The 25,739-nt window shown below is 37.6% G+C and overlaps 1 protein-coding gene across 2 annotated transcripts in view; it reads left to right on the top strand.

The window, feature by feature from the left end:
- Window positions 1-25,739, top strand: part of TMEM245 (transmembrane protein 245) — a 90,761-nt gene that overhangs the window by 32,071 nt on the left and 32,951 nt on the right. For both annotated transcript variants that reach the window (XM_033123116.1, XM_033123117.1), the window contains 7 exons: window positions 1,810-1,914; window positions 6,878-6,960; window positions 11,710-11,800; window positions 18,006-18,104; window positions 20,249-20,380; window positions 23,039-23,161; window positions 23,291-23,436. In XM_033123116.1, coding sequence (XP_032979007.1) covers window positions 1,810-1,914; window positions 6,878-6,960; window positions 11,710-11,800; window positions 18,006-18,104; window positions 20,249-20,380; window positions 23,039-23,161; window positions 23,291-23,436 — 779 coding nt within the window. The remainder of the gene's footprint in view (window positions 1-1,809; window positions 1,915-6,877; window positions 6,961-11,709; window positions 11,801-18,005; window positions 18,105-20,248; window positions 20,381-23,038; window positions 23,162-23,290; window positions 23,437-25,739) is intronic.

Here is a 25,739-nt window from a genome sequence, read left to right as displayed (position 1 = left end):
TGATATACATAATGTGTTTGTGAATATTCCATGTTTTCTATGTTAAAAATACCCAGATATATATTTAGATATTCATTCTTTCTAATAGAACATTGTTTATGTTAAAAAATACATTTTAGGTTATGACTTCTCTTAAAAAAAAAAATTGAAGCTCCCAAGTTATTTTCAGAAATTGTAACTTGTGAATACAGATCTGGTCTTAATTCTGAAATTATTTATGCCTACCTATTCAGATATATATAGTAACTGAGTTTTTACCATTGCCATGCATGGTTAGGTTTTGGAGATACAAAAAGGGGTAATAACACTATCTCTTTCCTCGCTACCCTGTCTCAAGAACTAGGTGTAGAGTTGATTTCTGATTGTGAAACTTTTGTTTCATTGATTTTAGAAGTTACATTTAAAATACGACATCTGACCTTCCAAAGCTTAGAAACCTGTTACTACTTTTTTTTTTTAATCTCTGCATTGTCTTCAATGCTTTGGTAGCATGCACTGAAAATTAACTCTTCTTTTTGAGGTTGTAATTGTTAAGCTAAAAGGTAAACTTTTTATCTTTGAGTTTACTATAGCATTGATCTCTTAGTGACGGTATCCTTTATGAAAGGTAAGGGGTGTGTAAGCTTATAAGCCTTGAGTGGAAAATAAATGTTTTAGAATTCATGTTGTTGTTTTTTTTAACTACCATTTTGGATGTTTAACTCATTGTTTGAAGAATATAATTCAGATGTAAGTTAAGAATAATTTACTCAGCAATGCTGTAGCTCATTTGGGGGTGCGGAGGGTGGCGTATTTCCGTGATCATCAGTCCAATTGATTGTATTTTTGAAATGTTAAATAGCTTTACATGGCAGGAACTCTGCAAATCTGTAACAATGATATATTCTGAAAATAAAAAAATAGTTATATATAGGATTACTTGTGATTGTGGAAAATGAGAGAAGTTATATTCAAAATAGAATGTCACATAGCATTTAGAGAGAGCATAATTTTAATTATTGATTAAAGAGTAACCACTACATTAATGATTATTTATTTGCAGTCACTTATCATTTGTCATAAAGTGTATGTTTTGAGAATAGAAATTTCAAGTAATATATCAGATTTTAAAAAGTATTTTATTACGAATTATTACAAATATAAAATGAAAGACAGAACACCCATGGGCCTCTCCTGCAGCTTGATAAAAACGTTACTATAAAACTGAAGCCTGTGTTGTATCCTTCCTGATCCTTTTCCCATCCAAACTATTATTCTGAAATCGGTATTTATCATTGCGTTAACATTAGATTTTTATTATTATTGTTTTTGTAACCCTAACGACATTAAAGAGGAAGATATATTGAATGTAATTCCTATTTTAATTTGCTCCTGTTTTATCTGTGTATAATTTAGGACATGCTTTTTTTATAAAAGGCATAGTTTTTCTAAAGTCATCTATATTTGCTGATAGTAAAATTTCATAAGATTTGAGGTCAGCTAATGGATTGTCATTATTTTGTTTAGAATATTTACCAGATTATAAATTATAATTTGTAATGTAAATATGCTAGAGTATTCAAACGTAGATATAGGTTATGTTCAAATTGACTGCCTTAGATATAACAATAAATCTTCCATAACAATGACCGTAATTAATACTGTTAATTTTCTAAAGTTGCTTACAGCTTTAACCGCTTTAGTCATTATTCCATAGTTTGCTTTGCGATTCTGAATGTCCTATTTTGTCTTCATGATGTTTGAATGCATGTGTTTTCATTAAGTTGTGTACTTTATAGATAAGTAATTCTCTTTTTCATTTCTGTGCAGATGATCATCTGGCTGGAGAAGATGTTAGACAAAATAATAAGCATTTTCATCATTTTTCTGTTAGTGATAGGAACCCTTCTTTTAGCCCTACTCCTGACTGCAAAGGTAGAGTACACATACTTACCATTAATAAACTCTTAATTGTTAGAATTGTAGGATGGAAAAGAGGCTAGCAGGAGCAGCATAGAAAATGTTTCTTTGCTTATGAATATGTATAACAGCTAAATTATTTATAATTTTTGTTTTACTAGTTTTGCCATGAATTTGCCCAGTATAGTTTTTACATGCATTTTTATTTTATTATCATCAAAATCTTAGAGGTAAATGTAGGTGAAAACATTGAGATACGGAGGAACAGGTGGCTTCTGTCAGTAGGAAAACTACGCTCTGGTCTCATGACTCCTACCCTGGTTCGTGCCCTGTTTATTAGATCAGAATTTTTTGACTAGCTCCTTCCCTTCTGGTCTCACTGGTCTTTCTGGTGACATACCATAGGATCTTTATTTCTTGCTCTTCAGGTCCTTCCAGGTTACATTTCTTTTCCTTCTTAGTTCATACTGCTATAACAGAACACCACAGGCTAGGTGGCTTAAACAACAAATATTTCTCGCAGTTTTGGAGGCTGGATGCCCCAGATCAGATGCCAGAATATATGTTTCCTGGTGAGGGCCCTCTTTCTGGTTTACAGAGGGCTGCCTTCTCCTTATATCGTCATATGGCACAGAGAAAGATCATCTGTCTCCTGTGCTCTTCTTATAAGGGCACTAATCCCGTTTTTGAAGGCTCCCCCCCCCATGACCTGATTACCTCCCAGAGACCCCCGCTCTTAACCGTCACATTGGAGATTAGGATTTCAACATACGCATTTGGGGTCCGGGGTACAAACATTCAATCCATAACACCCGTCTTTCAAAGAAAATCATGCTCCAAAATGCAGAAAAGTTTTCTCTCTCCAGTGAGGTCTCTTACTGATTTTTCCCCCTGATTTCTATGGTGTATTTTAATCTTTAGCTTATCTGAACTTCACTGAACGCCACATCCCAGATTTTGATATGTTGTATTCAAGGAATCATGAAGCTTACATGAAATCATGAATATGAAAATTTTCATATACTGTTCTAGAGGTATAGTAGTAACTGTTACTGATAGATAATCTAACATGGGACAATTTGCTAAAGGATGGGGTTGTTTCTTGCTACCCTTTTTCTCCGAAAATAAGACCTAGATGGACTATCAGCTCTAATGCGTCTTTTGGAGCAAAAATTAATATAAGACCCGGTCTTAAATAAGACTGCCCATCTGAATTATGTTAATCTTTCAAGTCCTTTTTCTTTGTTCAATCTGTTCAGTGAGGTTTTGCTTCCCTGAACTTTGATATTAGTATTATTGAACCACCTCTTTGTCGTCTAGGACTCAGGCAAACTGAGCTTTTGAAGGAAACTGACTGGTTACTAGTTTATTCTCCCAGCCGAAAAAGGGATCATTCTCTAAAACATGGTGACGGTGTCCACGTGACTATCTAGTAGACATCTCAAATGTAATATGTCAAAACTGAATTCCAGACCTTCCCTCACTTGCCTGTTCTTCTCATAGTCATCCCATTTCAGTAAATACCTCCATTCTACTTGCTCAGGTGAAAAACCTCAGTGTCACCCTTGGCTATTTTCTTTATTTTGTATCCATTTCTAGTTTGTCACACAATCCTTTTGGCTCCATCTTAGGGTAATAGCAGGGTGAGGATGTCAGGTAATTGTTCTCCAAAGAAAGCAAGAATAAAATGGTGTAAAAATTTTTAAAAACACCATATCAGGGCATTGGAAAATGACCAGTTAGGCAACAACTTGAGGAGTATTGGCTCATGAAAAACTGCTACTGCATCTGGTAAAATAGATAGTTTGTAGCTTTCTTGCTTGTAGTTAATTCTCATGTTGTTTCCCTTGGGCACAAAAACTTGTAGCTTTTCTGTGTGAGGTGGTGGACTTGGTTTGGGGGTGCCAACAGAGCAGCTGTAAACTAATGGGGGAGATTCTGGAAGCAAGACAGCCATAGCAGGGCTGAAATTAATAAACTACACACCTTAGTTGCTAAACTGCCCATGTGTATGGGAGACCCCAAAGAGCCCTGTGAATCTTGAAAGCCTGGAGAGATTTGCAAATTGTGTCTTTGTTTGCATTTCTCAACTCTCAGACATCTCAGATTGCAGAGGAGGAAGCTTTCTTATGTAAAGTGTCTGAGCATAACTTCTGCCAAAATCTTTTGCTGACTGCTAAGCTGTGCAGGTTCAGGGAAAAATATTTCGGGAGCCAGGCTTTAAACATAAATAAGTGAATAAAAAGCATTGAGCAGAGACATTAGTGGCAGGGAAGACAGATTTTATTTATTTATTTTTTTAGTTTGAGTAGATAAGTTAATTGCTTCTGAAACAAAATAAAAATAGCTCTCAGAAGAATAAAACAGAATTCAGAGCTGCTGCAATTTATTTTTTAGTGCCTATTTTTTAACCAAAAATGATTAGACATACAAAGAAACAAGAGTGTGACTCATTGGGGGAGGGGCAGTCAAAGAAGTGGATACTTAAGTGGCCCAGATATTCGATTTAGCAAAGTCTTCAAACAGCTATTATAAGTATGCTAATAATGAGTAAATAAATGCAGACCCCTAACAGAGAAATGCAGACTAAAAACAGAACCAAATAAAAATCCTAGGGCTGAAAAGAACAATAACAAATGAAAAATTCACTAGTTTCAACAGCAGATTTGAGATTCAGGGGAAAAAAAAAATTAGTGACTTGAAAAAAGATCAATAGAAAATATCCAATCTGAAGAACAAATTTTTGAAGTATTGAATGAGCAGAATCTCAGATATCTGTGATACAATATCAGAAATTCTAATAGTCATGTAATTGGCTCCTCAGAAGGTGAAAAGAGAAAGGTATTTGGAGAAAGGTTTTTGAAGAAATAACAATCAAAAACTTCCGAAATTTGATGAAAAACATTCGTAGATCCAAGGAGCTCAACAAACCCTGAGTAGAATGTACACAAACACAAAACCACCCCAAACATATCATAGCAAAACTGCTGAAAGCCAAAGATAAAGAGAAGATCTTGAAGGAAGCAAGAGGAAAATTACACAACACACACAGGGAACAATAAAACTATAACTTAATTCTCATAATAATACCTGAAGACATTGGAATGACATATTCAAAGTCTTGGGGGGAAAAATTGGTCAAGCAAAAAATTTATATTCAGTGAAACTATTCTTTAAAAGTAAAGACAGAATAAGAACATCACTAGATAAGCAAAAACTGAGAGAATTTGTTAATAGCAGACATGTACTGTAAGGACTGCTAAAGGAGTTCCTTCAGACTGAAGAGAAATGACCACAGAAAAATAACTTGTGTCCAAAGTGAGAAATGAAGTGCATTTGGTAAATATGTGGCTATACATAAAAGTTATATTTCTCCCTCTTTAATTTTTTTAAATAACATGACTATTTAAAGAAAAATTATAACATTGTATTGTAGAGTTTATAATATATTTTATAGAGTTTATAATAGAGTTTATATATATATGGTTCACCTACGTATATTATGTATATGTATATATATACACACACACACACACACACACAACACACACACACACACACACACACACTATAACACAAAGTAAAAATGGAAATGGAACTACACTGGGATGAAGTTCCTATAAATATTTTACTGGAAGTAAGTCAATATTAACTTGAAGTTGATTGTGATAAATTAAATGTGTGCCAAGTTTAAGATAAATAGCAACCACTAAATAACACAAATTTTAGGGGTACTAAAATGGTATACTAAGAAATAATTGTTTAACACAAAAGAAGGCAGTAAAAGAGGAACAATAGAGATGAGACAGATAGAAAGCAAATAGCCAAATGACAGACCTAAATGCAGTTGTAACAATGCTTATATTAAATGTGAGGCAACTAAACAATCAAAAGGCAGAGGATTTCAGACTGGGTATAAAAAAGGTTCCAGCTAAATGGTATCGATAAGACATACACTTTAAATTCAATGACATTAAAAGATTTGATGGTAAAAGAATAAAAAAAGATATGCTATGCAAACTAAACGTAAGAGATATGGAGTGATTCTATTGATAGCAGGCAATATAGTTAAAATAGGAACTATTACTAGAGACAAATGACTTTTCATAATGATAAAAGTTAATATTGCAGTAAGATACAATAGGTTTGAATGTGTATATTCTAACAATAGAGGTCTAAAACACATGAAATAAAATATTCAGAATTAAAAAAATTAATGATTATAGTTAGGGATTGATTAATATTCCTCTTGCAATAATTGGGAGAATAAGTAGATAGAAAATTAGTAAGGATATTAAAAGCCTTGAAAAACACTGTCAATCAATTTGACCTAATTGACAGCAGCAGAATCATGTACTTTTCAAGTAAACGTGGAATAGTCACCAAGATAAACCATTTGCTCAATATGCTAAAAAAACTTAAATGAAGTAAAATCATATAGAGCATGTTTCCTGACACTGGCAATCTCCCTGTTTTGTTGGTTATTGGGCAAGGTAAACGTGGAGCAGTTTTTATTAGCTTTTTTTACCCAGAAACATTGGTTGGTTGCTTATTTGCCTGTGTACTTCATGTTGCATTATAATTCTGTAAGCTCATGTAGTGTTGATATTGCTTACCTATATGCATTACACACACACACACACACACACACACACAATATACACATGTGTAAGCTAAGTATATTTATATTGTGTTTATTTTTATGTATCTGTTTACATATTTTTTTCCTTAAGTAAATTGTTGAGCTTCTTGAAGGCAACGAGCTAATACAGTAAAACAATAACTTTTAATTTCCTATAGTGTATGTCATAGGTTATTATGTATACAACTGTTCAGTGCAGGTTTCTGAATTAATTGCAACTAAGATGTATAATTATTTGACTCTAAAAGTATTGTTCCAATAATAGTGTAGAAAAATAAATGTTAAATTGGATTTATTTTTTATTGAGATTCTTTTCTCTCCTTATCTGTAATACAGGTACATCAAGAGAGTGTACATATGATCGAAGTCACAAGCAGTTTGATTAATGAAACTCTAGCAAATCATCCTGAGTGGGCAAAGTAAGGATATTGTTTTACAACAACAGCAATAGGGATGGATGCCCTAGTTTCAGTGTCTGTTTGCATGAAGTGGTCTTCTTTGATGCAGCTCTCTTGGAAGAGAAAAGATAGGGTTTGCTAAAGCTTTGATGAATGTTGTCATCTGTGCATAAGAGTTTCATGTAATCGGGGTGGGGGGAGAGAGAGGTGGGAAAGTGCTTAAGATTTTGGGAACAATTTACATTAAGTGATACCTTATATCTGAATTGAGATACACAGTTTAAACATGTTTATAATTTACAAAGTACTTTTACCTACACTGTGACCTGTCTTCATAGTGAGTGTGTGCCGTAGGTTGAAGAGACTATCCCCATTTCACAGACGAGGAAACAGGATCCCAGGTTAAGTAATCCACCAGTGGCAGAGTCAGCCCTCACCCAGTGTTTCTGATCAAGTGAAGGGAACTTTCCAGTATACCATGTGGTCTCTCAAGTTTCTGTATCATTCTTGACATATTTCCATACTGTAACATTTTGGCAAACTATGGCTCAGGACCAAATCCAGCTACCTGTTTTTGTAAATCTAGTTTTATTGGAACACATCTACAGCCATTCATTTACAATATTGTCTGTAGCTCTTTGGGGGCTGCAAAAGCAGACAGAATTGAGTAGTTGTGACACAGAGTCTATGTCCCAAAAAGCCTAAAATGTTTACTCTCTGGCCCTTTTGCAGGAAAAATTTGCCGACCCCTGTCTTAGAGGATCTCTGTGTACTTGTTTAATTTGGCTTCTGTAAGAGGGTTTTATGTCTTTGTGAGGAATGTTTAGCAGAGCTAAGCTATTCACCCAATTGAACTTGATGATGATCGCATGGCCTCCTTTTTTACTAACCCCAAGGCAGTCACTAAGGTAGGAAACACTCAGCCAGTTTTCTTCTTTGACTCGACTTTACTCTTTTATCTAAAAACCTGCCTAGGACATTTCTTTACTTGAGCCAAGTTTAGAATCATATTTGAGTGTTCTTAAATGGACTTCTTCCAAAATATGCCTTGACCCACTTATCTCCTTTCCCCAGAGCTACTCTGAGTGCTTGTCCTTCCTCAGTGTTTCTTGTTCTAAGTTGTGAGATGTCCATATAATGGGATAATACATAACTTAGCATTAGGTACAAATGAACAGTCAGTACCTGCAACAACAGGAATGAATCTCAATAATTATACTGAGTGAAAGAAATCAGGCAATAAAGAGTCCATAGACTATGGTTCCGTTTATGTGAAGTTTTGGAAAATGCAGACTGATTTTTGTGACAGAAAGATCAGTGGTTGTGTGTGGAAGGGGTGGGCTCCAGGGGAGGGCACGGAGGGACTCAGGGAGACTCTTGAGAGTGATGAATGTGTTCATTGTCTTGATTAAGGACGTAAGAAGAGAAGGGGCCTAATGAGATTTCATTCTAGAGTAGTCTTTCCATCTGCACGGTGGAGAAAAGATTGGGGGGGGATGGGGCGAGTACAAGACTGGAACCTTTTAGACTAGTTAAAAGCTAGAGTAAACCAGGTGAGAGGGGAGGAAGCCCTGAATTGTGGACAGTTGCCGTGGGGGTGAACAGGACAGAGGGACTTGTAAGATCCTAAAGGGTTCAGCTGGTGACTAATTGGGTCTAGGAGGAAGAAAACTGGTATGACTCCCAGGTTTCTAGCTTTGGAAGTTAGTGGATGATGGTGGATTCACCAATATACTAGGAAATAGAGGAGCAGATCTGGTGGGAAAAAATGATTCAGTGTTTTACCTGTTGAGTTTGAGGTGCCTGTGATCAGTATAAGCAGAGGAGTCCAGTAAGCCGCTCGCTACGTTGGTGTGTCGTTCAGGAGAGAGAGCTGGGGTGAAGTTGAAAATGGGCAGCTTTAATAGATAGGGCTCCTTTCATTTCGTGATCATGCTTCTGTAGTGAAAATAAGTCCACAGCCCTTCTGTACTGGTTTTCAACTGTAATAGCACGATCTCTACTGCTGTATCAAAGGCACACACAATCTGGGGAGTTCCGGATCCAGGGAAATTGTAGAAAGGTGGTTGTTTTTGTTTTGTTTAAAATTTTGGAATAGAGACTCACAGGGAGTTGCAAAGAAATAGACGCAGGAGTCCCATGGACTCTTCATGTCCTCCAGTGTTGTCGTCTTGTATAACTGTCGTACAACAACAAAACCAGGAAGTTGACATTGGCACGATGCACAGACCTTCTTCAGATTTCACTCATTTTGCATGCACTCGTGTGTATGTATGTGTGTTCTCTGTGATTGTATCATACGTGTAGCTTCCTGTAAACTATCAACACCATCAAGACAGAGAACTGTTCCATCACCACGAGCTCCCTCATGCCACCCCTTTACAGCCACACCTACTACCCTCTACCTCCTCCTTCGACACATCCCTAACTCTTGGCAACCGATAACCTGTTCTCCATATCTATAATTTTGTTTCAAGAGTGACATATAAAGCATAGGGCACGCAGTCTTGTGAGATTGTTCTTGACTTAGCATAATTCCCTTTGAAGTCCATCGAGCATATGTATGTATCAGTAGTTGTTCTTTTTATTGCTGAGTATTATTCCATGTAAGCAGGTTTTAAAAAGCTGTTTAGACTTTGGTGATTCATGGAAGGTCCGATTCTTTTTAGCAGCAAGTTAGTGAATTCATTGTGATGGTTTCTTGCAAATCTCAGTATTCAGTAGATTTCTGCTGTGGAGAAGGCAGTTAGCCTTGTGGGATATTCCTGTGGCTAGTCCTCGTTGAGGGGATACAGTTAAGAATCGATCAGATATATTTCCTTTCGACGCGGTGCACATTTATATGTCCTGTGGAGATATCCCCACTTCCCATGGATGTACTTGGTAAGCTGGTGTATAGCTTAGAAAGACAGGGTAGGAGCGTCGTATCAGAGCTTCAGGGAAACTGAAGTTGAAGTCAGAGCACATCTTAATTCTGTCTTGGGCAATTTTGTTAGTCTGGGATCCATTTTCTACTTTCTGTTGACTGGTCTAAAGTCTGTTGATTCTCAGCACCCTCGTTAGGAGATGGCGCTAAGAAGGAACCAAATGTCACCCAGCCCTGCCCTTACTTGGGAGGAACCCAGTAGGCTACGCTAAGTTGTTTTTAATTGGGGCTGTTCTCTTGGAAGGTCATATTGTGATAGAGATTAACCTTTACCCAGGAAGGTGAGGATAGGCCAGTCCAAATTGTAGGCACTTGGTTTCTACTGGGGGTAGGAGAGTTAGTGATTGGCTGAGATAGTGAATAGCCTTAAGGAAGGAACTCAGTTAGAGGCTGTGGTTGGTAGAAGATAAAGGCACATCCCAGTTGGTCCCAGCCAAGGATGCGCAGGTATTTCAGGCCCCATGTCTCCTTGAGGATACTCATTGTGAGGGGTCTAGACTGAAATAAGGCCTCTGACTTGGCCGCATAACAGCTTATCTGTTGTAGTTAGGACAGCTGTATAAGTATGCTGGTGAAGTGTTTTCTTACAGCCAGCAAGGCATTTTATTAGGCCTAATAGACATTTGTTAGTCATTTAGGATCTTTCCAGATACCTCTGCATCCTCACACTTTTGAATATCACTACAGGATATAATTTTCCCCATAAAAATGTAGTACCATATAATTTAAAATATTCAGTAGTCCCTTCAGATCACTGATGAATCTATAAATACTAATTTAAAAGCTACTTAAATGATTTTCTCCCATGTCACATCTCTATTAAGAGATCCAAATTTCCTGTCCATATCCTTATACTGTAAGATTATTACATTTATAAGTATCTCTAAAGTTTTACTTGCTGAGAAATATTTGAACTGACTGAGAGCTTACTGAAAGCTTAAAAGTATTTTATAGGATGAACTGGTTAATATTAAAGATTCAAACCAATTTGTGAATGTCACTATCTCGCCAGTATACCACATTGTGAGGAGTAATTAAGAGAATATATGGAAGTATTTTCTCCTTTGGAAAACACTAGCCATATGTCACGTGTTATTTATTAAGGCAAATTCCTGCTAACATAAAAATGGGGAGGCCACCTCTCACAAGCAGTAAAGTTTATGGACTGTAGTTCCTTGCACAGCTCAAACTGTGCCCAGGAGTTCCTTGCATCTTAAAGAAAAAGATCTTCAATGGATAAAAAAATTGAAAACAGCAGTTCACCCTCTTAATTTTCTTGTTTTCTAACTCAATTCCGTAGTACCTTAGATCAGTGGTTTGCAAATGTTAGTGTGCGTCAGAATTGCCTTCAGGGCTTGTTGAGGTGCAGATTGCTGGGCCCCAGCTTCAGAGGTTCTTTTTCAGTAGGTTTGGGCTTGGGCCAGGTTTCCAAGCAGTTCTGATGCTGCTGGTCCATGGACCACACTTTGAGAACCACCATTTTGAGTCCCAGATGCTGACTTCAGTGTCCCATACCCATCTCCTCTGGTGCTGAATAAGGCAGATGACCCAGGGCTTGAAGGACAGAGAAACCCAGCAGAGCAGAATGGAAGGGAGGTGTGCAAAGTAGGTCTAAAGGGTAAGGAAAGCTTTAAAAGAAGTCCCAAACATTAGAATTAGGCCAATTAGGCCTAGAAGTCAAGGATTCCTGTGTGTGTGATTCATTTGTATCTGTATGTTGATGGCTGATCTACAATTTGTAGATTACTGATTGTTTAAATACATTGGGTTGAAACAGTTATTGGAGCAGTACTCTAAAAGTGTACTAGTTTTTCATTTTTTTTTCTTTCTTTATTTTAAATCAGTTGGCTTCCTGAGGCTCAGGTAGTCCAAAGAGCCCTCAATTCTGCGGCTAACAATGTGTATCAGTATGGACGAGAATGGATAACCCACAAGGTAAGGGAAGAGCCTCTCTTTGTGGCTTTCTTTTTGCAAGGTCTTCATTGGTAGTGATTTCTTCCTTTGATAAAGCGTAAATGGAGATTCCGTTTAGAACAATTTACATTTTTGAAATAGGCTTATATTTACAAGTCAACAAGCAACATATAATGAAATTAAACCTTCTGGATGATCATACTGAATACTCTCAGGCCAGTAGCCTGAGAAGTTGGCCACTTTCTTGTTATTCAAGATAGATCTGATTCATTATTTGTGCATTAGGAAGGAGTGATCACTGAGCTTGGGATGTTACATTTTGTTGTCTGCTGGTAACTGTGCTTTGCACTTTGCAATTTGTTTCGTTTATCTTTCCAAGAAACCTGCAAGTACTCTGAATTATTTTGCCCACTTTACAGATGAAGAAACAAACTCCTAAGGCCAGGTTAATTCCCAGCACTCATGTAGTAAGTTGCAGAGCTTGGTTTCAAACTGAAGACTAATTCCTCCGAATTCTTCCTCTGTCTAGTGCAGGATGTTAGAAGTGTGTGTCTGGAACTGAGTTCAGTGCTTTAGTGTAGCAATTGAGATAAAGCTTGACGGACTGACAGATCTTAAATGAATACAGAGAAGGACGAGTGTATTTTAAGAAGGGGTAAGTGTGCCAAGATGTAGAAGCAAGAGTGTACTTGAGGAGATGGGCTTGACTGAAGTTTTGTGAAGGAGAATGAAAAGGAAAAGACATATTTGTCACAGTTAAGGATCGGATTCCACGATAGGGATTTGGGACATACTTTTTTCCCCCTAGTATTGCTTATGGGAACGAAGGTAATTTGACATTTTAATATATTGAAATAATTAGGATCATTTAGGGATTGACAAAATTGGTTGGAGTGAGACACATGCCCAGAAAAAAAAAAGGATTAATATGTGATTCTGTGTTCAAAATTCAGAATAAAATCTCAAAAAGGTATCTTGAAAATTATACTGTATTCATGTGTGTATTTCATCCCTAACCTAGGGATGAAATTGTGGTCAAGTTCAGAGTTAAAAGAAAAGACATGTATTACTGATTTTCTTGGGCCCATGATAGATAATCTAGTCAACTGTCGTATGTCTTTTAAAAATACTTATTGAAAGATAAGTATATGGATATAGCTCTCAGAAACTATCACAGAAGGAAGATCTAGCCATTGCAGAAGGCTTTTATTCTGAAAGCATAGTGTTCAGGTCTTGATTTATCTATTTGGCTATTTGGGAGAGATTTTTATCCTGGAATTCTTAACTATTTGAGAAAAGGATAAAGGAAATTTGAGTAGCTGAAAAAAATGTGTCTTAGATTTTAAAGAAGTAAATTTCAAATTACTTAGAGAAAAGATAGATTTGAAACCTTTTGCTCAAGATTCTAAAAGGCAAGACAGTTGAGAGATAGGCATTGCTAACAAAACTTCTAAAATATTTGTGTGATCCTGACTTAGAAGACACAGGGATAATATGTGAAAGCTACCATTGAATGTCCATCCACTGATGAATGGTACATAAATGTGGTATATCCATATAATAGAATGGAGTACTGATACATGCTACAGCATGGATGGGCCTTGAAAACATGCCAAGTAAAGAAGCGGTCATAAAAGACCAAAGATGTATGATTCCATTGACATGAAATGTACAGAGGAGATACATCTATAGAAAGTAGAGTAGTGAGTGGTTTCCAGGGCCAGAGGGGATGAGAGTGAAACGGGGGAGTGATTGCTAATGAGTGTGGAATTTTCCTTGGGGGGATGCAAATGTTCCAAAGTTGATTAGTTGCCTAATTCTGGATAAACTAAAAAGCTATTGAATTGTACATTTAAATGAGTAAATTGTAAGATGTCTGAATTATATCTCAGTAAAGTTGTTTTTAAAAAAAGAGCCCTTGAGGGCCGGCCCGGTGGCTCAGGCGGTTAGAGCTCCATGCTCCTAACTCCGAAGACTGCTGGTTCGATTCCCACGTGGGCCAGTGGGCTCTCAACCACAAGGTTGTTGGTTCAATTCCTTGACTCCTGCAAGGGATGGTGGACTGCGCCCCCTGCAACTAGCAACGGCAACTGGACCTGGAGCTGAGCTGAGCCCTCCACAACTATGATTAAAAGGACAACAACTTGAAGCTGAATGGCACCCTGAACGGCACCCTCCACAACTAAGATTGAAAGGACAACAACTTGACTTGGAAAAAAGTCCTGGAAATACACACTGTTCCCCAATAAAGTCCTGTTCCCCTTCCCCAATAAAATCTTTAAAAAAAAAAAAAGAAAGCCATTGAAATTGCAGATGTAGCTTTCTGATAAGCTCAGAACGCATCCAGCTAAGAATTATGTTAGATTTGAGTCCTCAGGGCTGAAGTCTACAGAGGGCCAAAGCTAGGAAACAATACTAAACTCAGAAAAGGAAGAGAGCTTTTTAGGGTGCGTTTACATATGAACAGTGAAGGTCGTCCCTGCCTATCTGGCCCCCACCACCTTTGTCAGCCTCATCTCTTAGGGCCCCTATGCATTGTTTGGTTTCTCCTGAGACCCACAGTTTGCTATTTTCTCAACATCCAATTTACTGTCTCACTCAGCATCCTTCCTTGAGCTGTCCTTTCTGCTTTATCCTTTCCCATTCTAAGATTTGTACCTGGAGATGCCGCCCTGAGACAGCAAGAGAATCAGGAGTGCGTTTCCTCTGTCCCTTCTCCCATGACTAGAATGAAGAACGTGACAGCCAGTTCACAGACAGGCCAGGCACTGTTCTAGGTGCTGGAGAAAAAAGCCGTAAACCAGAAAGTTACCACTCTCCTGGAGCTTACACTCTGGTGAGAGGAGACAAACATTAAACATGGAAACAAATAAAAATTTCACATCTGAAAGTGCTGTGACCAGGGTAAACAGGGTCACATGGTAGAGAGTGACTTGGGGTGATGCTTTAGCTCAGAATGGCTAGAGACTGTCTCTGAGACGATGTTTTCACTAGGACTGGAATGATGAGAAGGAAACAACTTGTGAAAACCTGGAAAAATAATGTTTCAAGCTGAGGGGTAACAAATTCAAAGTTTCTGAGAGGGGAACAAGCTTGGTTGAGGGAAAGAGGGAAGGCCAGTGTGGCTGGAATAGGGACTGTGGTGATGGGACAAGAAGTTGGGATATTCTTTTAGTCGGAAAGGTAAACAGTCTGTGGATTTAACACAGAAAGGGATGTGACGTGATTTAGGATATTGAAAGCTCCGTTTAGCTGCTTTATGGAGAAGGGGGCACGAATGGAGAAGGCAGGGAGCCCAGTTAAAATACTATTCTAGTCGTTCAGGTAAGGTGTTGATGACTCGGACTAGGGTTGTGGAAGTGGAAGCTGAGAGGAATGGTCACCTTTGGGATGTGTATTTTTAGGTTGTTCTGACCTCAAAATCCATGAGGTATTCATGGATTGGATATGGAGTGACAGGAAGGAAGTTTTCGGTTTGCCAAACTATAAGGATAGCTGTGCCATTTATGGAGATGGAAAAACTTGGAAGTGGTCATGGGGTATCAGTGTTACGGATAGACCAGTAGCTCTGTTTGGGGCATATTAAGTTTGAGATACCTACACTAGATATTTAAGGCCTAGAGAAGAAAATGTTTCAATGAAGACTTAATCAGCTGTGGCAAATGCTGCCGAGATTCCACACAAGATGAGTACTGAGAATTGCCCACTGACTTATCATCCCCATTTCATAGATGAAGTGATTTACCTTAAGTCATAGAACTCCCAACTGGCGTTCTGACTGCCCTTAATGCTTCGTTGTTTTTCCTTTGCAAACAGTGCATCACATGCCACCAACAGTATGTGCGCTTTAGTGATTCTTCCAATAGCAGTGATGTGTTCGTTAGACTCCATGCTCTCTGGCCCTGTCTTCGGTGCAACTTGCAATATGTATTGTAATGTTCTGGGTCTGTGAGGTTCTGCCATGGTTGATAGCACCACAGTTTTGAAAAGCGTGTTTTATAACATGCTGTAAAATTATGCTGAACTCTCCTTTACTGTTACAGTTCTGGTATTTCAGAGTTCTGTTGTGCTGGGAGTGAGACTGCTAAAGGAGGTGTCAGTTTGAAATAATGCTTTATTTTAATAAAGCATTATTAAAATAGACAATCTAGACAATCTAGAAAAGAGGCTGTCATAACCCTTTTAGGCCTCTTCTGGTTAAAGGGGGATCTCCGAAACTGATAGGAAAATGACAGAAAGAATTGGTAATAGGAAGTCTGTGAGTATCTGACAGTAATGATAGATAAAAGACAAATTTAAAGTAGCAAAAGGAAATCAGACTGGGGATATTGTGTGTTTTTTTTTTTAATTATTTGGGGTCATTTGTTCTGTTAGGTGTTCTTTGTTCATAGGTTATGTAGGCTGTAATTGAAAGGACTTTAGAGGACTTAATTCTGACTGCCATTTGGCTGCATGACCTTCGGCTTGACCTGGGTCTGTTTTCTAAATCTGTTTTCTGAAAAGAACAAAGGCGATGACAAAACGATTTTCTATCTAACTTTTGGGGTTGTTGTAAAGATGACAGTGTAGGTGAAAGCCATTTGTAAATTGTAAAATGCTATGCAAATATAAATGGCTTTTATATCCACTAATTTGTGTCTAGTTTACAAAGAAGGCAAATAAATATAAAGGAAAACATTGCGCAGATATATTTGCATTAAATATGTCTAAGAACTGGTTCAAGTATCCATAAGGGCAGCATCAATGGGCAAAGGTATGGACAGGCCACACAAAAGGAAACGCACCTTGAAAGCCAAGATGGAAAATGGTCACTCTTGTCATTCAAGAAGTAAAGAGTAAATAATTGATTACCATTTCACACCTATTAAATTATCTAAACATTTATCAGTTAGTCCATAAGGCTTTGGAGATATTGGTTCATTTATACAACGTTGGAAAGCATTCATTGGTACGATCCTCATAGAAGACAATTTAATAATGCATAGCATTGTTAAAATGCTCATTTCCTTTGATTCTTGTACACTTATCTGTTAGTAATGAGAAAAATATTGTGTATAAGGATGTTCATTGCAGTGTTATTCGTGACATTAAAAATTGGGAACCATCTATATATGTCTTGTCATTTGGTAATGATTAACAATATCAAAACTTAATGAACTAATATGAAACCATTAAAAACAAAGATGAAGGCAAAATATGAAATGCTTATGATGCAAAAGAAAATACAGGATTCTAAATTACATCTATGTAAACAGGCAGAAAGTTGCAAAGGAAATGAAAAAATGGCAACGGTTGTATTAAGGAAAGTGGGACTAAACATCAGTGTTTGTCTTTTGAAAAGTGTTTTAATATTGCCATATGTTTAATAACAAATGAAATGTGAGATAAGATATTATAATGAGTAAACTTTCTCTAGGTTACCTTATCTCTGTGTACTTGATTCCCACAAATCATAAAGCCAGTCTGATCACTCATGACTCTTAGACCTGCTGGCTGTCTCTCAGCAAACTAAGGGAAATATTTGTGTTTACAGCTAAGGTTCTAAAATTTTACTTAAAGTTCTGTGGCAATTCTGTTTTTTTTTTTTTTTTTAAGTTCATGTTTTTTTATTTTTAAGTGTGTTTTTCCAGGACCCATCAGCTCCAAGTCAAGTAGTTGTTTCAATCTAGTTGTGGAGGGCTTTTGAAGTGTGTTTTTCCAGAACTCATCAGCTCCAAGTTAAGTAGTTGTTTCAGTCTAGTTGTGGAGGACACAGCTCACTGGCCCATGTGGGGATTGAAGTGGCAACCTTATTGTTAAGAGCACCACGTTCTAACCAACTGAACCACTGGGCTGGTCCAGCAATTCTTAATAATAGTGATAAATGAAACATGAAACGTCTCTGTAATGGATGGGCATTGAGGTCACAGGGAAAGCGTTTTCTCTGGGCAGGTAAGAGCAGAGACGTCAGTTATCATGGCTTCAGTTTTACATTCTCCTAAAGCCTGAAGTAGCTCACCTCGTGAACTAAGGATAGAGGAAAGAGAAAAGCAAAATGAGAGAGAGGAAATTTACTGGGAATATTAAGGAGCAGATTTTATGAACAGGACATAGTGTGGCTGGAAGCAATTAAATAGTCTGGAACATTTTAGTTTGATTTGGAACAAATGTAAAGACCCAGCATGTATTAATTTTACTGGGTTGTTGCCTGAAGTATTAAACCAGATGATATCTGTATTTCTTCCAGCTTCATAAAATTCTTGGAGATAAGGTGAACAATACTGCTGTAATAGAAAAGCAAGTACTAGAACTTTGGGACAGACTGTATCATTCTTGGTTTGTAAAGGTAAGTTATTTTATCTAAAGATTTCAATTGTAAACTAATAATGTCCTTTTATTAGGTTGGAACAAAAGTAATTGCGGTTCTTTGCAATTATTTTTAACCTTTTAAACCACAGATACTTTTGCACCAACCTAGTATTATATAGACCCATCGATTAGATCCGATTGTATTAACACTGGGATTTCATTTATTGAAAGTTTTAAGTTGCAAGGTCTTAAACCTTAAGTTACTGAAAGTCAGCATGAGTGGATGGTTAATCCCCATGGCAAAACCCACTAGCCCTCTGGTGAGTCAATATTCCATTCTCTGTTTATTATCATCAACAGAATATCATCGTCTAGACTAAGCTCTGTGCAGTCGAAATGTAATGCAAGCCACATATGTAATGTTAATTTTTCTAGTGGCCATATTAAAAAATAAAAAATAAGCAGGTGAAATGAATTTTAATAATTAATTACTTAACCCAGTAAACCCAATCAATATATTATCATTTCAATCAATAACAAATTTTTAATGAAATATTTTATATATATATATATATATATATATATATATATTTTTTTTTTTTTTTCATATTAAGTCTTGGAAGTCAGGTGTGTATTTTATATACCAACAACACATTTCAGTATTTGGACCAGACACAGTTTAAGTGCTCAGTAAGTAAGCACATGGGGCTGTTGGCTACTGTTTTGGACAGTACAGCTCTAGACACAAAGAGCTTTCTTTTTGAGGAAGTGAAAATAGATCTCAAAGTTTAGAGATCTTTTTATTTTAAATCAACCATATGTGCTACTTGTGCTTACATATTCATACTTCAGAATTTATGATTGAAAAATATTTTTGCGCTACATATAAAAATGCCAGTTTTGAAAGCAACTGGTTGTGGGGGGCCGTGGCCCTGGGTTGGCAGGGCCTGTGAGCGAGCCATCAGGAGCTGTGGCATGGAAGATGCCTGTGCAGTGGGAAGGAGGGAGCGAGGGGGCAAAGTTTGGTGGTGATTTTTCCCAGGGTTGGTCTAAGGAGAGGAGGGCATATGTAAACCTTTCTCTTGGGGTAGGAGGGAGGAGGGCTTCATTTTAAATTTGAATGTGTTGCTTTGTGTACTCCTGCTCTGGGAGGGGTTGAAGGAGAAAAGTGTTGGCTTTTGTGGATTTCGGAGACTGGGAGTTAAAATGAGGTGGGGAATCTCTAGGTAGATATCTGCTGAAGAGCCAGACAATTGGTAAGGTTATATCTGTTTCTTCTGCTAACTCTGGGGCTTCTGCTTAAACAGATTTTTACTGTAGGTCATCCGCTTTCAGCTTCCTTTGATGGTCCAGGGAGGTCAGTGTTTTAAAAGCATAGGTTTGTAAGGGGTTAAGTAAGTTGCTTTCTTTACCTCTTTTTCCTGGGACCTAATATCTTTATTACATAATAAGGATTGATAACACTATGCTGTTAATAAAAGTGGGAGGATGGAAACATGCAAAATGTTAAGAACTTAAAACCTCTACTTCTGAATTTTAACCTCAGCAGTCACTTTGTTTATTTCTCTCTCTTTCAAATCTAGTTATTCCTGCATTCCTGCCAATGTAATTCTTTTCCAGGTAGACAAGTTAGATTCCACCCCCTCCCCCCCAGCCCCCTTGTTTCTTTTTCATATTCTTTTTTCCCTGTTTTACTGAGATATTATTGACACATAACATTGGGTTAGTTTCAGGTATACTTTTTCATGTTCTTTTCTCCTCCCTGCTCTCTTTATCTTATATGGAAGATTAATAAGGGAGATAAATAAAGGAGGAAAAGAGCAAAAATGGGAGACCAAGGAAAAGATAGCGGTACTGAAAAAAGGGGAAAGATGAAAGTAAATGCTGTGTTCGTATACAGTTGACTATACTGAGGACTGAAGTGCTCCCTCCTAAATACTCATGTATTTAGGAGGGAAGCACTTGAGCTTGGCTGAGACACAGTAACTAGAATATAAACAGAGAAATATCTTTCAGGTCTTTAGGTGGAATTCTTCATTGGTTTCTTAAATGATGCAAAGTTTTTCACTTTTGTGTACTTACTGAAGTGCTCAAGTGGACCTAAAACAAAATAGACTCTTTCTACATTCTGTTCTTTAGGTTAAGATGGAGATGTCATGTCTGCACTGTTTTCTTCCCTAGAACGTGACGCATTCTGGGAGGCACAAGGGACACAAGATGCACGTAAGTCGTCAGAACGGCTGGCTGGGCGACATTCTGGACTGGCAGGATGTCGCCTCCTTCATTCACGAGAACATTGAGACGTTTCTTTCGGTAAGAAATAGTATTCATAGTGAAACTGGACTTAGAAATAAAAGCAGAAACGCTAATTCCCAGCTTTCTTTACACACTTCAAGGCCTTTGGTTACCCTGTTTTTAAGGCCATGGCATTCACACTTTTGAAAGTTTTAAATGCACTTGAAAGAGGTCCAAAAATCAAAGACCTCGGGTGCAGCTCCCCTGATCTGATGCCTCCTTTGTGGCTGAAGAGGGACCAAGAGATGCTGAATCGGGATGATGCATAAGCACATAGCCAAGGCTCTCAGATTCTGAGACAGGCGTCCTCATCCCTTTTGGCTGACCACAAGGAATGTCCCCAGCTGGACCCCTAGAGAGGGAGCTGCTTTTCCGCTGGGTGAAGCGAAGCCCTTTGGTAAATGGAAATAAGGTTTTCTCTCCCATGCAACATCCATCTTTGCCTTTTTTTTTTTTCTCCAAAAGGATGGAAGGCAGCAACAGCTTTCAGTGTCGCTAAGTTTTAATGACCACTTTCATTCCACAGTGTACTTTGTAAAGTGTCTCAGCCTGTGGCTTTTCACAAAGATGAGAAGAATTTTCTTGTGAATAAACTTTCATCAAGTTAACAAAAGTCGAGGTTTGCAGTGCTACATATTTTTAAATTTAATTTTTATCAAAATAATAGATGACCATAGCTGAAAACTAAAAAATGCGCTAAGATTTTTAATATAAAAAAAATAGCAGTGCCCAACTCTACTTAAGTGGAGAAGCAGTGCTTCTCCACTGCTTCTCCACTTAAGTCTCAACTCCAGAAACAGCTGTCAATTCTTTTAGCTTTCTCTGGGTATTTACCTCTAAATTTCTAAAATAATGTTTATGTTGCTCTTTTATGGTTTTACAATTTTAGATGTAAATCTGGCTTTCTAATATAGAAGACGAAGGTAAAGATGTGACTTGTTTTGCAAGTCCCTCGTGCCCTGTTACACTTCCTTTTGGGTTTTTTACACCTCCTTTAGTTAATACCCCCACCCTTGCACTCACACTTGCCCTTCCTCCCATTCATCAAATAGAGCTATAAAGGTTTGAAATGAAATGTGTGTGTTTCTGCCAGCATACTTGTAATACCAACAGTGCTTTTTTATATTCTGAACCTTCCTTCCTAATTCCCTTGAGTATATAGAAAGGTTACTTGATGTTGACAACTACTAGTCTACAATTAACGTATTCAGTTAATTTCTTAAGAATCACCAGGAGGCATTTCCTATCAGTATGACCCAGAAACTATTTAAAACCTTTTTTTGATAAAAATTCCAAAATGACTGAGGCCCCCCAAAAGAATGCTTGTCAGAATCACAAGTGAGGGCATTGTTGGTTTGTTTCTTAGAATCAGTGGCATTATTCATTCATTCCTTATCCCACAGGGTCAGATAGTCAATCATGCATATTTTTGTAGGCATTGTGAAACATTTTCAAGATTTTATGTAAGGAGTTTTTGTAAATGAAACCAGCCTGCCAAAGTTCTCTTATGAAGACTGAGCTGAGGTTTGCAAGAAATGCCGAGGACAACAAAATATGCCTTTATAAATGGTACGTTTGAGGTAGGAAAGGAATGGATAGGCCTTTCATAGCACCGAGGGTATGACTTGAACAGATGACAAAAAACAGAACTGCTGTTTTAGAAAGGGCACCAAAATAAATTCAGACGCTATGAGTTCTGGTCCCAGCTCTAGTTCTACATACTACTAGCTCTATGCCCTTGGGCAAGTTTTTAAAAATCTCTGAGCTTCAGTTTGCACATCTATAAATCAAGATGATATCTGCATTGCTTCCCTCACAGCACTGTTGGGAGGTTTCTGGGAGCATTTTGAAAACTGTAAGGGAAGGTGTTTTTCTGGACATTTTGCTTCCTTGTTTTTCATTAAGAGGAAGAATACTTGAGAATAAAACTGACATTAATCATGAGAGAATTTAAGTTTATGAAGAGATAGGAAATGAAAACATGTGGCGGTACTATAGATATTGTGCGTTTTTCTTTAGTAATATTTAGCATATATTAATAGCCTTCATTTTAATATCTCATTCGAGTGAATTTGTAGGTGATGGGTCAACTGAAGTTGGTAGGTCTTGGTATAAAATAAAGGTCGTCTATCTGAAGAACGACTTTCAAGTGTAGAGCTCTGCCCTTGATGTTATCTGTTCATTTTACTGTGATTTGTGTGAAGGTGCTTCTGTATTTGTAGATGAATCTAAGTTGGAGGTGGCAAAGGGGGAGGCAGCTAATAAGACAAATGCTAGATTTTCATGGCCTGCACTTGTGATCCTACAAGCATTTCGGTATATTCTCCTGTAGGTATTTTTTTCTGTGCATGTCAGTTATATAGTTATAATCATGCTATATATAAAATTTTTGTATCCTGCTATTGAAACGTAGCACTATATCATAAAATACTTTCCTGTGTTATAAGAGGTATTTTTAATGGCTGCCTAATATTATTTGGAGTAGCTTCACCATAATTTACTTGACCATTTTCCTTACTTACCGGTATTCAAATGTTTTCAGATTTTTTTTTTTCCATTTAAAATAATACTCAGTTCTTGTCTTTTAGTTTATGGTACTAAAACACTATATGAAAAGCACACGAGAAACTTCTTTCCCAAGGATTACTTCTAATTTTCAGCTTTCCCTCCTCTCAGATCTTAGAGTCTCTGTGGATTGTTATGAGCCGGAATGTGAGCCTGCTTTTCACCACTGTCACTACGCTCCTGACCATCCTCTTCTACAGTGGGACAGCCCTTCTGAATTTTGTTCTGTCTCTGGTATGTACATGCAGATAACAGCACATCACATTTCCTTCCTCAGTAAAGCATATTCTTGGTTCCATTTGTGTTTCCTCCCTGTAGTTTCCAAATGTGATGTTTTAGGAGATACTGTCCTTTGTTTTGCAGATAATTTTCCTGACCACACTATTTTATCTATTAAGTTCCAGTGATGAGTACTACAAGCCAGTGAAGTGGGTGATAAGCCTGACACCACTATCTCAGCCAGGTCCTTCCTCTAATATTATTGGCCAGTCTGTGGAAGAAGCTATCAGGTAGGGATAAGATTTATGCTATTTTTATTTCCCTCCAAAACTTCTTTCCATGAGGAGCCCGTTTTCTGTCTTGAGCCGTCCTAGTAATATTCACTGCTTAAACTAGTGATGGAACTGGCATTTTCAAAAACTGTTATCTCCTGTTGAGATTGTTATCCTCAAAAAAAATAGGATCAGTGCAAATGTTGATAAGAAAAAAAATATGAGCAATGCAAATGTTAAGAAAAAAATGGAAAACAGTTTCAGTGTCTTACTCCTGAGTCTGTGATTTACAAAGATTTAATGTCCTTTCCCCATCAGCTTTCTGTCCACAGGCTCCTGCTCTGTCTGTTCACCGTCATGTCACTTACTCAGCAAATCTGCCTCTTGCAACACTAGTATACCTCACCTTCTCTCAGAACCCTCCTTCTCTTCTCGGGAATTCTGTCTTTGCTTAGGGAGGGGAGTAGGTGGCCCCGTTTCTTCTTCTCTTCCTCTGCAGCCAGGCCGTGCCTTCTGCAGGGGGTAGGTTGCAAAGTTTCTGGTTATCTCCAAGTCACACTTGTAGGCTCTGTGTGTGTGTGTATTGTGGGTTCTGGCCAGAAATTGCCTCATGTCTTCTGGGATCCATGTATTGCAGCTTTGTTTCTAAATGAGTTGTTTCTTCAACATTTATTCTTCATATACTCTTTCCAGATCACTGGCTGCTGCCCCCCTTTTCTTTTTCCTCTTTGTCATTTTGAATAGGGAGAGGCTTTTTGATGCCCAAGCCTTGTCCCTCATTGCTCTGAACTCATTATTAACACTTCACTACATTTTTACTGTTTATGAATAGCTACTCCAATTAAATCCTCGAGTTATCCATTGGGGCTGCTCTTTCTGATAAGTTGTTAGCCAGGTGGTGAGTAAGCTTCTCTTGAATAGTGAATCTTTGGCTGGCATTTCAGTTTCCACATACTTATAAAAAATACCATTGCTTCGAACCAGTCTTCTGCAGAAATCTTGATTTGACCTGATACCTCTGTCTGACTGAGCTTGGCTTAATTTTATCACTATATTCATGTAATAGCTGTGATCTTAGCTGGATACCCCTGTGATCTTTAGAAAACCCTCTGTTACATTCTAATAGGATGAATGCTTCTAAAATATACTCTCTCTGGAAACTTGGGTAGGTTTTGCCTACTAGCAAAACCCTTTTGCCTACTAGCAAGGCTTGGGTAAAGCTTTTATCAGTTATCTTGCTTTCTTGATTGGGCATCGAGTGGGATTGAAAAAAAAAAGCTCATATCCCCTCTGGTACTCTCAGGTATCCATGTGGGGCCGTCCATGTAAAGATTCATTCCAAGTCTGGGAGTGTATTATCTAATGTAGCAGTTTCATTGTGAAGCTGTTCGTCAAGAAGAACTTACTGGCTTTGGCATCTCTTCTAAGCCTATCTAACTATTGGTTATCATCTTATTGAGTAAATGAAATGATGAAAACTCTAGGAATAGATTAATGTTAGTTTATCTAAACTGACTCCAAAATTTATGCAAATGCTCTATGAAAAAGGAAAAGTAACCTTCCACTTTTCCAATAGAATAAAGCTATTGAATCAACCACTTCGAAGCCTGGCAGAATCTTCTAGTCATTGTGGCTGAAGCCAAGCTTTACAGGAAAATATCTGCCTTGTCTATAATGAACTTCAAGAGAGATAACTTTATTTTCCTAAAGTAGATACATCTTTATTAGTCCTGACCCTTATTCTCACAAAAGTGTTTATCTTCAAATCACAGTTCTTGAATTTTCTCTTGTTCTGCTTTCATAGAGTGAGTGAACCACTTGCTGACCATCCTCTGAATGTCTGTCATTGAGTCGCCTTTTTTCATGGCATATTTGGTATGAAAACCGAGTTCTCCTTTGTTTTAAACTTAATTCTTTAGTGTCACGATTGCTTGCAATTGGTAAGCAGAACTGTGACGTGCACCTAGGTCCAGCTGATTGAAAGCACAAACCCTTCTGGTGGACCACGATAGCTTCTTCCAGGAGGAGCCCGTTAGGGGAAAAGATGATGAGTTGAATGTGTGGTTCTGTTACACTGATCATATGGACACATGAAGCTGATGGCTAAGAATTCAGGTCTTGGCTCAGGAGCGAATTGGGAGAGTGTGGTCGTCTTCAGAGATATGAGGAAATATATATGTCTTTCTACAAATTAGATTTGCCTTATCTTCTTGGGTTTGCATGCACTAATTATGCACTCTAATTATGCCCATGTCCAAAGCAGACTGGGACAAAACCCATTCATTTTATCATCTTATTTTTAATACAGAGAAAAATTTTAA

Source organism: Rhinolophus ferrumequinum, chromosome 12, assembly GCF_004115265.2.
Source record: "Rhinolophus ferrumequinum isolate MPI-CBG mRhiFer1 chromosome 12, mRhiFer1_v1.p, whole genome shotgun sequence".
Taxonomy (NCBI): Eukaryota; Metazoa; Chordata; class Mammalia; order Chiroptera; family Rhinolophidae; genus Rhinolophus; species Rhinolophus ferrumequinum.
Note: the sequence above shows the minus strand (reverse complement) of the source record. Positions and strands in the feature narration are given on the sequence as shown.